The sequence below is a fragment of the Rhinatrema bivittatum genome, chromosome 3, assembly GCF_901001135.1.
Source record: "Rhinatrema bivittatum chromosome 3, aRhiBiv1.1, whole genome shotgun sequence".
Lineage (NCBI taxonomy): Eukaryota > Metazoa > Chordata > Amphibia > Gymnophiona > Rhinatrematidae > Rhinatrema > Rhinatrema bivittatum.
The window spans coordinates 439,752,071-439,767,097 of NC_042617.1; the positions used below are offsets into that span (position 1 = coordinate 439,752,071).

A 15,027-nucleotide genomic window follows, 5' to 3' on the forward strand; every position below is an offset into this window, starting at 1 on the left:
TATAGAAAAAGTGAGATTCTTAGCAATCCTGCAATTTTATGTAATTTAATTTTATATTTTCAGCAGTACACAGTGTGTGAGAAAAAACGAATGTGGCTGCGAACTACATTTTCACGGAAACCGAAATGCGTTGAGATCACTAAAATAATAGGCATTTCAATAAGAAACTGTTTTCATCGAATTCACTTTTAGCATCTAGACCTAACATTCAGCCAGTAATATTATTCTTATACAGAACTAAACATGAAAGATTGTATTAAAAAGAAAAAAAAAAAAAAGCAAGCAACCAAGCAGCTAAATAACCCTGTCACCCGTGCACCAGAGGCAAGTCTTTTTTCTTCGTTAAAAAGGCCTCTCCCACCGATAGCTTTCGGCTCCAATCAAACACAGTGGGTGTGTTAGTTAAGCGAAATTGGCAAAAATGGGAGGAGCCTGGCAACCTGATTGGTCTGCGGCGCGTGATGTCATCCATATGAATCCCCTAATAACTAGTTCAGTGAGCGCTCGCAACTTTTGCAGAAAGGAGAGCGTACACTGGCAGGGTGGCTGCAGAGCCCAAAAAAAAAAAAAAAAAAAAAAAAAAAAAAGCAATTATATGCCTGGGTTGCAGAGCAGATGAAATAAAAAGTGCGACTCGGAGCACGGGAAACTGCAACACACGAAGAACCCTGAAACAAGATACAGGAAAAACAAAAAAGCAATGGTACAGCAAGCAGAAAGCTCGGAAACGGATAGCAACCAGCCTAGAGAGGCAACGGACACTGAGGAGGGAGAGTTTATGGCTTGCAGTCCGTTAGCCCTGGACGAAAGCGACCCGGACTGGTGTAAAACGGCCACCGGCCACATCAAAAGACCTATGAACGCTTTCATGGTGTGGTCTAAAATCGAGAGAAGAAAAATCATGGAGCAGTCACCGGACATGCACAACGCCGAGATCTCCAAGAGGCTGGGGAAGCGCTGGAAAATGCTAAAGGACGTCGAAAAGATCCCTTTCATTCGGGAGGCGGAGCGGCTGCGCCTGAAACACATGGCGGACTACCCCGATTACAAATACCGGCCCAGGAAAAAGCCCAAGATCGACGCTTCCGCCAAGCAGAATGCCAGCCAGACTCCGGAGAAAAATTCAAGCACCAGCAGCAAAAGTGCCAAGGGCTCCGGGAAAAAATGTAGCAAGCTGAAACCCAGCAAGCCGGGCGTGAAAGCCTGCCACGACTACGGCGAAGATTTTGCTTTCGAAAACTTCAAGGCGAGCAAAGCTGTGAAATGCGTGTTTCTGGACGAGGACGACGAGGAGGAGGAGGACGACGACGAGCTGCAGATCAGGATAAAGCAGGAGGAGGAAGAGGAGCAAATAGGGCAATACAATGTAGCCAAAGTGCCGGCCAGTCCCACCTTGAGCTCTTCTGCCGAGTCCACAGAAGGAGCCAGCATGTACGAAGATGTTAGAAATTCAGCAGCCAACAGCAGACTTTACTACAATTTCAAGAACATCACCAAGCAAAACTCAGCACAGTCCACACTTTCCCTGAATTCATCCCGGTCCGTTTCTACCTCATCCTGTGAAAAGACAGACGATTTGATGTTTGATTTGAGCTTAAATTTCTCACAAAATCCTCAGGCATCCGAGCTGGGAAACTCCAGCTCCGGCAACCTCTCTCTCTCTCTGGTGGATAAGGATTTGGATTCGTTCAGCGAGGGCAGTTTGGGCTCTCATTTTGAATTTCCAGATTACTGTACTCCCGAACTGAGTGAAATGATAGCAGGGGACTGGCTAGAAGCTAACTTTTCAGATTTGGTGTTCACTTACTGATGCGAAGAAGGCTGAAATGAAGAATGAAACCGTGGATTTAAAATGTTGTAAGGTCGTGTCTCGTGTTTGTTCCAGCCCAGCCTGCTCTGTGATTGAATTGCTGATCACAAGAAAAGGCAAACGGGACTAGGAAAATTATAAAGAAGGCGCTGTTTGAAGCTTATCCGTATTGAAGTCTGGAAGATGGTCTGCAAAAATTATTTTTGGCAGCACAACTATTACTCAAGGGGGGGTTATGGATTTTTTTTTTCCTGCGAGATCTGTCGAATCACAGGGACCATTGCAACCTTTATTTTTTTTAATTTTTATTTTTTGTTGGAGTGAGAAGACTGATCTCTTCTATGCATCTGATTATTAATAAGCTGCAGGGAGCTGAAACATGCAGACTGAACAAATGCTTCTTAAAACTGTGAACTAAGATCAGAGTTTACTTTAAAAATCAAAGATCAAGATCAAAATGTATGGTTTTACAATGTGATTTCTACTTGCCAACTTTTTTTTGTAACTCGTTCCCTATACCTCCTTGAATACCAGACAACCTAGACCTCAGTACAAAAGGTATTGAAACATTTTTGATACATAACAGACCTCAGTCTTTTTTAAAAATTTAAAATATTTTCAGGCGTATTTTTGTACAGTTGAAAGGGAACATTCCTGCTGTTTTTCTTTTCAGTAAAACTTTTCAGGCACTTCTTACCTTGTCTCCCCCGTCCCACCTCCCTCCCTTTCTCCTCTGTTTTAGCATGCAAGTATGTTGGTACATTACGTCCTGGTTAAAAAAAAGAAAAAGGATTACAATTTTAAATCCTTGCATCTAAAGGCCTTGTGGTTTTAAAACACTTTTTGTACAGCTATAGATCAGATTTGTTCAATATTTGTAGGTAAAGATTTATTGAAAATGGTGGTATAGACCTCAGAGCTGTTATCTTAGTTTAAAGATTGTAAGTGTACTGTACTATAGTAGGAATTTATGTATATCATATGCTGTGATATGTGGATGGGCCCTAGATGGAAGGTATAAACTGGATACTGGATTTTTAGCAAAGGCACATGGTAAAGTTTCTCATTTCGTGCAATATAAACTAAGAAAAGAAAGTACAGACCGTCTGCATATTTTCTTGCAATTGATGGGAAGGCAGACTTGTGCACTGTTAACATCATTGCCTGTGTGGTTTTTTTAAATGCTGAAAGTCTGTAGCTTAACAATTTTAATAAATCAGCTGGAACTGATAGAAACTTGTATCGCGATTAGTGTTTGAAAACGGAGACAACGTAGCCCATATCCAGCAGAAAGGCGAAAGACTCGGGGAGGGGGGGGGGGGGGGGGGGGGAGGGGGCGGTGTACAGTATCAGAGCTCTGGTGATGGGGGTAGAAATGTTTCTTTTTGTTCGTTTACAAGAAGATGGCATTATTATTTTTTTAATTCTGCAGGATCTCCAGAAAATAGTAGGGGAAGTGTTTTTTTTTTTCTCTCCGTAGGCTTGAGGCTACAAAAAAAAAAAAGGCTATGGGGGAAGGGCGAGGAGCTATCGCATTCTAAGAGCTGGGAAGCCGCGGCTATTTGCATATCTTACACATTTTTTTTGTCACAGTCCGCATTTTTGTATGCTTCCAATGAAAATCCCGAGCGATGGCTTTTTTTTTTTTTTTTTTGCCGGCTGTGTGGGCTTGACTTGGCCGAGTTTTTCCTGATTATTTGTATTATTTTCTGGATTGTGTTTGGGTGTCTGAGCCTAGTCTGGCCGCCCTCCCAGGATACTGCAGTTGCAGCTCTGCAGGAGCAGCTGGCGGGAAAGAGTGTAGCCGAGAGGAAGAGCGATAAAATAATAATAAATGTTTTTTTTTTTTCCTTTCCTGCTTCAGCGGAACTTGCATGATATCGGGGTTTTATGTATTGAACGTTTTCCGATGAGAAATTAGAGCAGCCGTGAATAATTAAAACTCGCTGGGGAGCCTGCAAGAGGGGCAGACTGAAGTGGGCGGACGCTGGCGGCGGCGCCGTTTTTTTTTTTTTTGTGGGCGAGATGAGGTAACGCTGCGGATTCGCTTCCCACTAGCGCTAGGAGCCACCACCGTCTATCCTTTGATAGCAGATATAAAATGTTGGTGGTGTTTTTTTTGTAGTTTATTTTATATATTTTTTTTAATGAGTATCCTTGCGCCCACACCATCACAAGGCGTGGGTCTCTCTAGCCTGGTTAGCGGGAAGAGATTTGTGCTTTGCACCGGGACGGGAGAGCGCGCGGTGGGGGGTGAGCGCGTGCTTCTGCCTGCCGCTCGCCCGGGCAGTCTCGGTACTGGGCGGGGTGCCAAGAATTGCACAGAAATAGGAGACCGGGGGCATTTGGGAATAAAAGAGGGAAATTGTATCTTAATTGTTCATCTATATATTATATTTTGGCAACATTTTAGAAGGCACAGTGGAACGTGTCTTTTTTTTTTTTATCCAAAAGGGTGATTTTTTTTTCCTTATGGGCGACCTGATATAACCTCCCCAGCCGTGCTTTTTTTTTTTTGTAGCAGCCATGTTCGCCTTTTACCAGTCAGGGAAAGATAGGGTTAGGGTTACTTGCATCTCCTCAGGTCTAAAGCGATAGAGTATATCCAGATCTGTACCAGAAATTTAGTTAACATAGTGCTTACTGTAGTAGCATGCCCAATAAACATTTTATAGTCTTCCAAGCGCTCTCATTAGTGTAATTTTTGAGCTACCGCTATTGGTGTAATTTCCATGACCTCGTCTAGGTAGCTGTGAGTGATTCCTGTTTTATTTGTATCTTGGAAGGTTCCTGTCGTGGCTCTGGTCAGCGGGCGCGATGCTGCAGCCTTGTCCCGCCCCTCTCCAGGCTCGGCGAGGTGAGACCGTTTAAAGGCGGCATCGCCATAAACCAGCTACAGACAAAAAAAAATAAATAATAATAATAATAAAAAGGGACACCTTTGCCAAACTTGTAAATAAATGCACAAGATCCCACCATAGCATCACGGCGAGGGTGAGAGAATCGCTTCATTTACTGACCATTCTTTGGGAAAATAAACTTTCCAACCTTCTGGCTCAGTAAGAATTGAGATTTTCCAGATTTTCTCCCCCCTCCCCAACCCAGCCAGGAGCACGAACTCCTATTTTCAATGAAGTAAAATTGTGATTTTTGAGGGTGATGTCATCGGAGTCTGAGTCTAGGGAAGATGGTGACTAGCCTTATAGTGATGGTGCCTTGGAAGGTTTGGCCACTAAAGAGAGAAGAGGTTGACCTAAAACTAATACATTACCAGGGAAAAAAACACCATCAAGACTAACATGGTGTTTGCAAGCTAGCTGCAGAATAGTTACACTATATATTTTACTGACCAGATATTTATCAAATTAATAGAGCATAGTTTAAATTGATTATAAAGAATGGTGAGGCTCCAAGAAACAGGTAAATTAATGTGCAAATTAGGAAGTAGCTGATTTGCAAATAAAACACAAAGAATAGACAAAGTGTGTTTAATTTAATTGAATGGAAGTGTATTAGGTTATCTTGAAAAAATCCCTGCATTAAGTCTGAAAAAAAATCTGCTTCACATTTATTTGAATGTTGATACATTTCTATTTTAAGATCCTTTTTAGTGGAATGGCTTACAAAAGCCCCAACATAGCTAAAGCAGATGTTGGGTACAGGAAGTAGAATTATCTTGCTGTTCACTATTAAGAGTAGTTGACTGACAGAGGTATTGCCCAGTGCTTGGGTTAATTATTCCTAACCCACCATTGAATGGGCCATCTGCTTGCAATTACAATTCACTGTGCTGGTAATTTTAAGGGAAACCACTTCAAGAAGTTTTAAATGAAAATCCAGCCTGCACAAATTTTCCAAGACATAATGAAAGGTACATTTCAAATACCTGAAGGTATTATTTTCAGACACATGTTTTTGTTTTCTCTGAACAGAGATTTGGTTGAATCTATTTATTAAATGAATACTAAAATGACAAGCAAACTGTTTGTACCTTATCTATAATAAATAAATAAATAAATGAATAAAAGACCCTGGTCATTGTATATCAGTGTTTTTTTCCAGTGGATGGTTGTCAAGCTCTTCTAAGACTCAATTGAGGATATCCAAACCCCGACTTCATAGTTTGTAAGTGATGTGCTTTACTATGAGAGTAACCAAATGATAGAAGCATGCTAATACTGAAAACATTTTTTTTTTCAAATTAACAAGACTTCTGCACATTATTAACTATTCTTGCATACCCTACACCAAGAATGCAATGATTCCTCTTACATTATCTAACATAAATGTATTAGATTGAAATCTACATGGTTTTTCAATGTCTTGCTAGTAAAACTGAAAAAGAAAGAAAGAGAGGCTCTGCTAGCCCTGGAATTTAGCCACTGGGTGTCCTGCTGAGCCGCTGAAAGCAGCTCACAACAGGGCTGAGGAGATAGCATCAATTGATCAGATTTGCATCTCTTGAAAATGGAGATAAGTTTTAAGAGCAAATCCTTTAACCATCCCTGAAGAATATGCAGGAGAGTACCTTCCATCCTTCCTTTATCACATTCTTCCTTTGCCTTTCAAAAATAACCCCCAGCTTGTTTTGCAACTGGTAAGTAGGAAATTTCTGAATGAATGCAGTGAATCAAGGAGAAATCAACAGAAAGAAGTGTAAGATGTGTGTGATTTTTATTATTATTTGTATGAAAAGTCTTGAACAAAAGGCTTACATTTTCTAAAGTGAATCTTTTTTTTCCCCTATATTAACACAGGTACATAAAAAATCCAGATCTGCTCTAAATAGATTCTTTCACCATGAAATTTCCCTGATTGAACACAAAGCAATACATACATGTATTTCAAATGTCAAATGTACTGAGGCAAAATGGTGCAGCTGGAAGTCCAGAGCAGCTGCAGTACAATCAAAGTGTAAGATATCAAAGCCCAGCATTCAGTGCATTGATAATCTTTGCAAATCAAAATATCCATAAAGGCCCATATTTATAAAGAAAACTATTTTTAGAAGCAAGTGCTCCATATTTCCCTATCTCCCTCTTTATTTTTTAGTTCTATGGTGCAGTATCACCATGGAATATCCCTATTAATAAATATGAATACATAATGGAAATGAAAGGTAATGTGTGTAGGTATGTGTGTGTGTGCATAAAATACAATCACCACAAATTCTAAAATCATTCAGATTCCACATAACATTTAGTAGTTCAATAAATTAATAACCTGTCTAAAATAATTCTGTGTATGCCATACAATATTGTCAAATACATTTATGTACTACTACATTTTTCCCCACTGCTTTCAAGACACCAAAAAAATAAAATAAAATCCCTATACCCTGGAAAGAAGTGCATCTTCAAAGACAGACTTACCTTTTCAGAATCTTTATAACTATAAAATTAAAAAATGAAAAGAAATACAAAACAAACACATCAAAACAATCTGTAAAAACAGAAGGTCCTATGGGTTAATTTGTAGCTACAATTACTTTCTTAAATGTGTTTATTGTTGGTTCCTCATGGCTTTGTCTGGCTCCAACTGCTCTGGTGTTATCTGGTTATTAACCCTAGAACTATTGAGGTTTCTTCAGTTTTTGTGATTATTTTGTAGCTTCCTTTGTCCTTTCTATGACAATTTTGACTGTGGCCATAGAGCATTCAATCTGTGCTGTTAGAAAAGCTTCATGGTATTCTCCTCTGGTTCTGTAATCACTCGCACACCCAGGGCCTAATTTCTGTTGGAAAAATTGCACCAGAATTATCAATAAAAATATCCCCTTATTTTTAATAGGGAAAACATTGGTACAGCAAAGCTGTTATAAAATAGCCCCTAAACATAATACATTGCCTTCTCATCATTTTCATGAACCTGTCTGTCCCAGACCTGGGCTGTCCTACTCAGCTTTATATATTTATATATTATTATTTTGGTGTTTGGGTTTTATCAGTTCTCCATTGGGGTACATGCTTATTTTTAAATAGAAAAAATGTTAATTTATTATTATGTGGTTCTTTATCACTGGACTAATACAGTATCAGTTTTAAGTTTACTTACCTCAGTCCAGTCAGCGTATATTGGAGATATTAAGGTTCCATGAGTTCTCTGTACTTAGAAAGCAATAGACTTGCACGCATATATTTGTTAATTTCATTCTGCAGCAGGTATCCTGTCTGGGAACTTCTTTTCAGTTACTTGAGGTATAACTATTTTAATCATCAAGTATGTCAAAGGAATCTTTAAAATTAGCTGCTGAGACTTCTGTTCTTCACCTTCCTCTCAGAACTTGTCTTATTCTCAGTCCCCAATAGACTTACTATGGCTTTTCAGCACACACAGTTCTGGTAGATGCACCCATACCATGAATGACAGAGCTGTAGAGCCATTCTTCTAGCAATCTTCTGCAATTTAAGATATTACATCAAAGTATCCTATAAGTGAATAGGAATTATGCTATCAAAGTCATGCTAGGGTGCCTTTTATTTAAATTTATTTTTTTTTTATTTTTAATTTTCCAGGGAATGTGTTGTGTCTGGCTTTCATATTTTGTTCAATAGCTTCTTATTGCTTTTTGAACTTTCAGCTGAATAAGGAGATCTCCTCTCCCCCTGATTTGGCTTTCATTCATAGCTTCCCAGGTTCTTTAACATTAAAAAGAAATGTCCTTCACCCCAGCTCCTTGAATGTACCCCTGCCATTGCAATTGTAATCCTCTAGCTCAGTGGTTCTCCACCCAGTCCTTGGGGACCACCCAGACAGTTTGGTTTTCAGGATTCAGTTAAGCATTGCTCTAGCTAGCTGGCAGATAACAGGGTTGGCTCCATAACCCAGTTAGGAGGATGCTCAAGCCAGTCCAATAAGTGTCACTCTTGCATAATGTTGGGGCCTCACTTTCTCTTTCTCCCAGTGTCTCCTGTCCCTAACAGTCAATCAACATTAACCAAATCAGGGAATACAACTTCAGTTTCCTGAACAGCAGCACACATTACTGTTTCTGGACCTCTGGCACAGCTGTAACTAGTGCTTTAATGTTTACTAGGTACTGAAATGATTCATACATAGATTGCAGATGACATCCATATTTTAGCTGTAAAAGGTTCCTGTTTCTTTTGAGTGTTCAACCTCATTTTATTTTGGCAGATTACATTTTTGATGAATGATAATGAGGGGGTCTCCAGTCTCCAAAAACTCTTTCTTAGACATAAATCATGAGCCACACAAAATTCTAGTTTCTGGGTATGTAAATTAGCTTACATGACCCAACATTTCTGTCTGGAATGTTGCACAATAGATTTTGTTATGTGCTAAAAGAAACTAACTGAACATTGCTTTCCTGCATTTTTTCTTCATTTTATGTTTGTGGCAAACTATGAAATGATTTTTAATTATTACTTTTTCTGTTGAAGATAAGTGCAGTGAATTTGTAAGAGAATTATATATTGAAAAATAGATTTCTGTGGTGCTCATTAGTTTAAATATTGACTATTTTATTCACTGAAAAGCACAACGCTGTAGGGCTAAAATAAGTCTCTTAAAATTGCTGGCCTCATGATTTGAGCTAGTTTCAGGATGCTAGGATGGTGAGACTAAGGTAAAACATGGAAGTGGTGCATTAAGAATTAGGAGAATGTGGGGGAAGATTTCTCATTGCTGGGGCACACCCTGCTTGTCCTTAGCCTGTACAAAGGCCTAAAATTCTAGAGCAAATGTTCTCAAACCTGTTCTGAGGGACCCCCAGCCAGACAGAGGTTTTGAGGATATCCACAATGAATATGCATGAGATAACATCTGCATGCTATGGAAGCAGTGGTGAATTGTCTTCTTCAGGCTATTACTATAATAAGAGGTAAATATTGAAGAAGGTGGTATTTTAAACGGTTTTACATTAAATGGTATTTTTTTATTCATCTATCTATGCTTAGTATAATGTCCATACTGGTTCTATACAAAGCATTAGAAACTACAAAGACAGTTTATCCAGGTCCAATACGTCTACTTGAATTCTGGATTCCCTATGTGAACTTGCCCTCTCTTACAATCAATTAGGAAAGCAGTATGCTGCTTGTATAAAAATCAAAGGACAAATATATTTTTAATCTTTATATTTTTCAATATTTACTAATTAGCACAATAGAATTTGTCCCCCAAGATAATGTTTTTTTTGGGTTGGTTTTTTTTTTTACTGTATAAATATACTTACATAATAAAGTTTTGTTTGTGGAGTCTCCTACTTTTCCTATTTCAGGTCCAGATAAAAGGACTGGGCCATGAGGTGCATGAAACTTGCAAGACATTTAAAGGTGGATTTAAAAACCCTGCATGTGCCAAAGCCAGGAGATAGGCACAGAAGTTGTGCCTGCATGTACAGCGTGGATTTTAAAAGGCAGGCGAGTACACGTGTATCTCCCAGTATGTGCACACATTTTTCCCTTAAAAAAGGGTAGGGGAATGGGCGTTTCAGGATTTTAAAAATAATGTTGCGCACAAGCGCACGCTGGGGTCCCCTACTGTGTAACTTTACTTCTCCTATTGGTGGCATGTAAGTTGTAAAATAAAAAAATCTAGGCTAGTTAGCGGGTTTTAAAGGTCGGAGCTAACAGGGTAAAAAGGAGGCTATTTAGCTAGGGGGCTTAGGAAGGCCTATCTTTACCTGGGCGAACTGGGAGCAAACTGAGGAAAGTGGTAATTGCATCCACATGTGGGTCTCTTAAAATCCTCCCAATTTCCATGATAGAGGTGGTGTTTGCACACACATGCACGCACCCATATAAAATTGTGCGCACACGTATGTGCATACAGCCTATTTTATACCATGCGTGCATATACACATATACCGTATTTTTTGCACTATAAGATGCACCTGACCATAGGACGCACCTAGGATTTAGAGGAGGAAAATTAAGAAAAAAAAAATTCTGTCCCCATGATGGGCTCTGTATGGAGCTCCCCCCTGGTGGCTGTCCGTGGGATAATTTATTGGTTTTGTTTTTTTATAGTAAGGCAGAGAACATCCACACAGGTACTCACACTCACTGGTTTTCTGTCCCTCACATACATACATAGGCTCTTTCACACTCACTAGTTCTCTCCCCCACTCACCTCACTGGCTCTCCCTCACATATGCACATATCCACAGACAATCACACACTCAGACTCTCTCCCTCATACACACAGCTCTCTCACACCAGTTATTTTAAACTTTCATGACTGCTCCAAAGTTCAATAATAAATAGTCAGGGCTATATTGCATTGATTAGGAGAGCAATTGCTCCTAATATTTCAACAGGTAGCCACTTAATCAGCACAGGCAGTAATTCTATTTGCTGGTCTGTGTCATGTGTCCTCCATCCCAGGCAGTATACCACCCCCCATGACCCTCCAATATATCCAAACCACAAGGAGTGAAGTTCTTAATTTGGACTGCAAGTGAGGTCCTTCGATGGCTGAGCCCGAGCTCCCCGCCGGTTCCGGGGTGCATCTCACAGCAAGATCGGCACGGCACAGGTCAGTCATCACCTGTTTGAACCGCGTGGGCTACGGAGGCCCCTCCAGTTCAAACAGCTCCCTGCTAGTCTGCTGTTCCAGGAGTGCATCCCACTGCGAAGGCCGGCTCGGCGTAGGTCAAATGCCAGCCGTCTGAACTGGAGGGGCCTCTGTAGCCCATGCGGTTCAAACAGCTGATGTCTGACCTGCGCCGCGCCGACCCTCGCAGCAAGATGCACCCCGGGAACAGCAGACCGGCAGGGAGCTCAAGTTCCGCCGGCAGAATACGACACACCTGCGCCACCATGCTGATTGGGCGGAGTTGGGAGGAGGCGGGGGACGGTGTGTGAGAGGGAGAGATGCTACATTCACTCCATAAGACGCACCCACATTTCCCCCCAATTTTTGGGAGAAAAAAAGTGCGTCTTATGTAGCGAAAAATACATAAAATGGCTGCATCCATTATATAATAACATAAAATATGCAATACTGGGTCAGACCAAGGGTCCATCAAGCCCAGTATCCTGTTTCCAACAGTGGCCAATCCAAACCACAAGTACCTGGCAAGTACCCAAACATTAAATAAATCTCAAGCTACTATTCCTTAGTAATTAATAGCAGTTTATGGATTTATTCTCTAGGAATTTATCTAAACATTTTTTAAACCCACTTACACTAACTGCTGTAACCACATTCTCTGGCAATGAATTCCAGAGCTTAACTATGTCCTAAGTAAAAAATAATTTTCTTCGATTTGTTTTAAATGAGCTACTTCCTGTTTTCATGGAGGGCCTCCTAGTTCTTCTATGATATGAGAAAGTAAATAACCGATTTACAATAACTTGTTCAAGTACTTTCATGATTTTGTAGGCCTCTATCATATCCCCCCTCAGTTGTCTCTTTTCCTAGTCTTTCTTCATAGGGCACCGTTCCATGCCTCTTATCATTTTGGTTGCCCTTCTTTTCACTTTCTCCAGTGCGATGGATATGGCGACCAGCATTGCACACAGTATTATAGATGCGGTCACACCATGGAGTGATACAGAGGCATTATGACATCCATCATTTTATTTGCCATTCTGTTCCTAATAATTCCTAACACTGTTTACTTTTTTGACCGCCACAGCACACTGAGCTGACAATTTGAATGTATTATCAACTATGTTGCCTATATCTCTTTCCTGGATGGTAACTCCTGTGTAACTTCAGCAAGAGTTATTTTTCTCTATTTGCATCACTTGCACTTGTCCATGTTAAATTTCATCTGCCATTTGTAAGCCCAATCTTGCAGTTTTGCAAGGTCCTCCTGCAATTTTTCACAATCTGCTTGAGATTTAACTACTCTGCATAATTTTGTGACATCCGCAAATTTGATCACCTCACTCATCGTACCCCTTTCCAAATCCTTTATAAATATATTAAAAAACACCGGTCCAAGTACAGATCCCTGAGGCACTCCACTGTTTACCTTTTTCCACTGTGAAAATTGACCATTTAATCCTACTCTCTGTTTCCTGTCTTTTAAGCAGCTTGCTATCCACAAAAGGACATCGCCTCCTATCCCATGACGTTTTTGTTTTTCTGGAAGCCTCTCATGCGGGACTTTGTCGAATGTCTTCTGAAAATCCAAATACATCACATCTACCGATTCACCTTTGTCTGCATGTTATTCACCTCTTTCAAAAAATGTAGGAGATTTGTGAGGCAAGAATTCCCTTGGGTAAATCCATGCTGGCTGTGTCCCATTAAACCATGCCTGTCTAAAAGTTTTGTGATTTTATTCTTTATAACAGTTTTCATGATTTTTCCCGGCACTGAAGTCAGGCATACACGTGCCGGGATATGCGTGTACTTGTGCACCCGCGTGGCTCTTTAAAAGTTACTTGCACAATTTCGAAGTAATACATTTTTCCCAGAGGGGAAAAAATAAGCAACATACGTAGGGAAATATACCATGTGACTTTGTCGATTACTCAGTTCTCCAATTCCAAGATGAGCTACAGGAGGTAGGTCCCTATCCTAGATGGCCTATGATCTGAGTTTGAATCTATCTGGGGTAATAGAGGGTGAAATAACTTAAGATCACAGGTCTACAGAGGGATAGCTTTGTTAGTCTGGTGTAGCAAAAAGATAGTAGGCAGGTGGCACCTTAATAGGCTAACCAATTTATTGAGGCCTGAGCTTATGATGACAGAGTCCACGTCATCCCATCTGATGAATTGGACTCTGTCCTCAAAAGCTGAGGCCTCGATAAATTGGTTAGCCTATTAAGGTGCCACCTGCCTCCTGTCATTTTTACAAGATCACAGGGAGCTGCACCGGAGAAGCAGGATTTGTACACTGCTTTTGCTGGTTCTCAGCCTGCTGCTCTAACCTCTTGGCTATTCCTCCACTCTACTTTCTCCTGCAGCTGTGCCTCTTTTGGGGCAGAAGTTCTGCATCACTGCAGAAGATTTTGCCTATTAATTTTTTTTTTTCTGTGGACTTTTAAAAATTTACTTCTTCAATTGCAGGACATGAAAGCCTTCATAAAGAGGTCGTATTTCAAAATTGTTCCAGCAAACTGATGTGCAGGCTTTATGAACATTTTTTCCCTATTTCTGCCCAATCCTTAAATATGGTCCTGAGAGTTTTTCTCTTTTTCTCTTCCTCTGTCTTTACTTTATCTTCTCTTGCTTCCTCCAGTTCTGAAAAGTTAGCATTTGTTTCTTGCTGTCTCTCCACCCCTGCACCTTCAACATTGTTTCTTCCTCTTACCATTCTGTTCCTAGCTTACTCCTCCCCTCTTTTCTGGTAGGATCTCTTCTGTTTTCTCTTCTTCCCAATTGTTTTGTGTCCTTTTGAAAGTAGCTTATGCATATGTCTCCTCCCCACTTCCCTTCATTCAGTATCTCAGTCCTGCCCTCTGCATCCGTGGTCCCCTCTGATTTCGTCCTGTGAGGTTAGTGCTTGCTGTAAGCTCTACTGTTGGATCTGAGGACAAGCATTGCTACTGATATTCAGCAAATCGGCTCTAGCTAAGTTGATTTGAACTTCATTTTGGCAGGGATTGCACAGTAAGGGCCTGATTTTCAAACACATTTACACGCTTAAAACTGGGTTTTACATGTGTAAATACATTTTACGCATTTAAATGGGCTTTTGAAAATTGCTACAATATATGCCATTGAATTGTCCATTGGTTTTACGCATGTTAAGTCCACTTAACTCAGGTAAGTGACTTTTGAAAATTGCTATGATAGTATGTTACCTTTACATACATAACTTCTTTGAAAATTTACCCTTTAGTGTTTGAATGTTGGATCAAGGGAACCTCTCATTCATCATAAAACCCCTTTCCTTTAGAAACTGCAGGCAACAAAGACAAGCTGGTTGCTTTGAAAGACATGGGTTTGATTTATTTTACACTGTTTCCAATAAGTCCAGAAGAGGGATGTGGAAAAGATTCACTGTTGAATTCTAGCCCAGCAAATTTTAGCTTGATTCAAGTTCAATGAGAAATGATGATTTTCATCAGCAGTTCTGTAAAATCCCCACTGAATCTGATGAAATACAGAGTTGATCTCCTTTGATCCTCTGGGGTTTCCCAGAGTCTGAGGTGGATTTTGCTTCACCTGCAACCTATACTTTAAAAGACGTTTGTTAAATTGGCTTGATGAAAGCACAGATTTTTTTCACAAGTTTGCAAAACGTGTAGTAAATTTCTTTTAAAGTCATTTGCATATCCCTAGTCCAGG

General features: G+C 40.2%; 1 protein-coding gene across 1 annotated transcript; it reads left to right on the plus strand.

The window, feature by feature from the left end:
• Positions 1-563: 563 nt before the first annotated feature.
• SOX11 (SRY-box transcription factor 11) lies at positions 564-3,103 on the plus strand. The gene has a single exon (XM_029595816.1). The coding sequence runs from the start codon at positions 701-703 to the stop codon at positions 1,808-1,810; it is 1,110 nt and encodes a 369-aa protein (XP_029451676.1). The 5' UTR covers positions 564-700; the 3' UTR covers positions 1,811-3,103.
• The last annotated feature ends 11,924 nt before the right edge of the window (positions 3,104-15,027 follow it).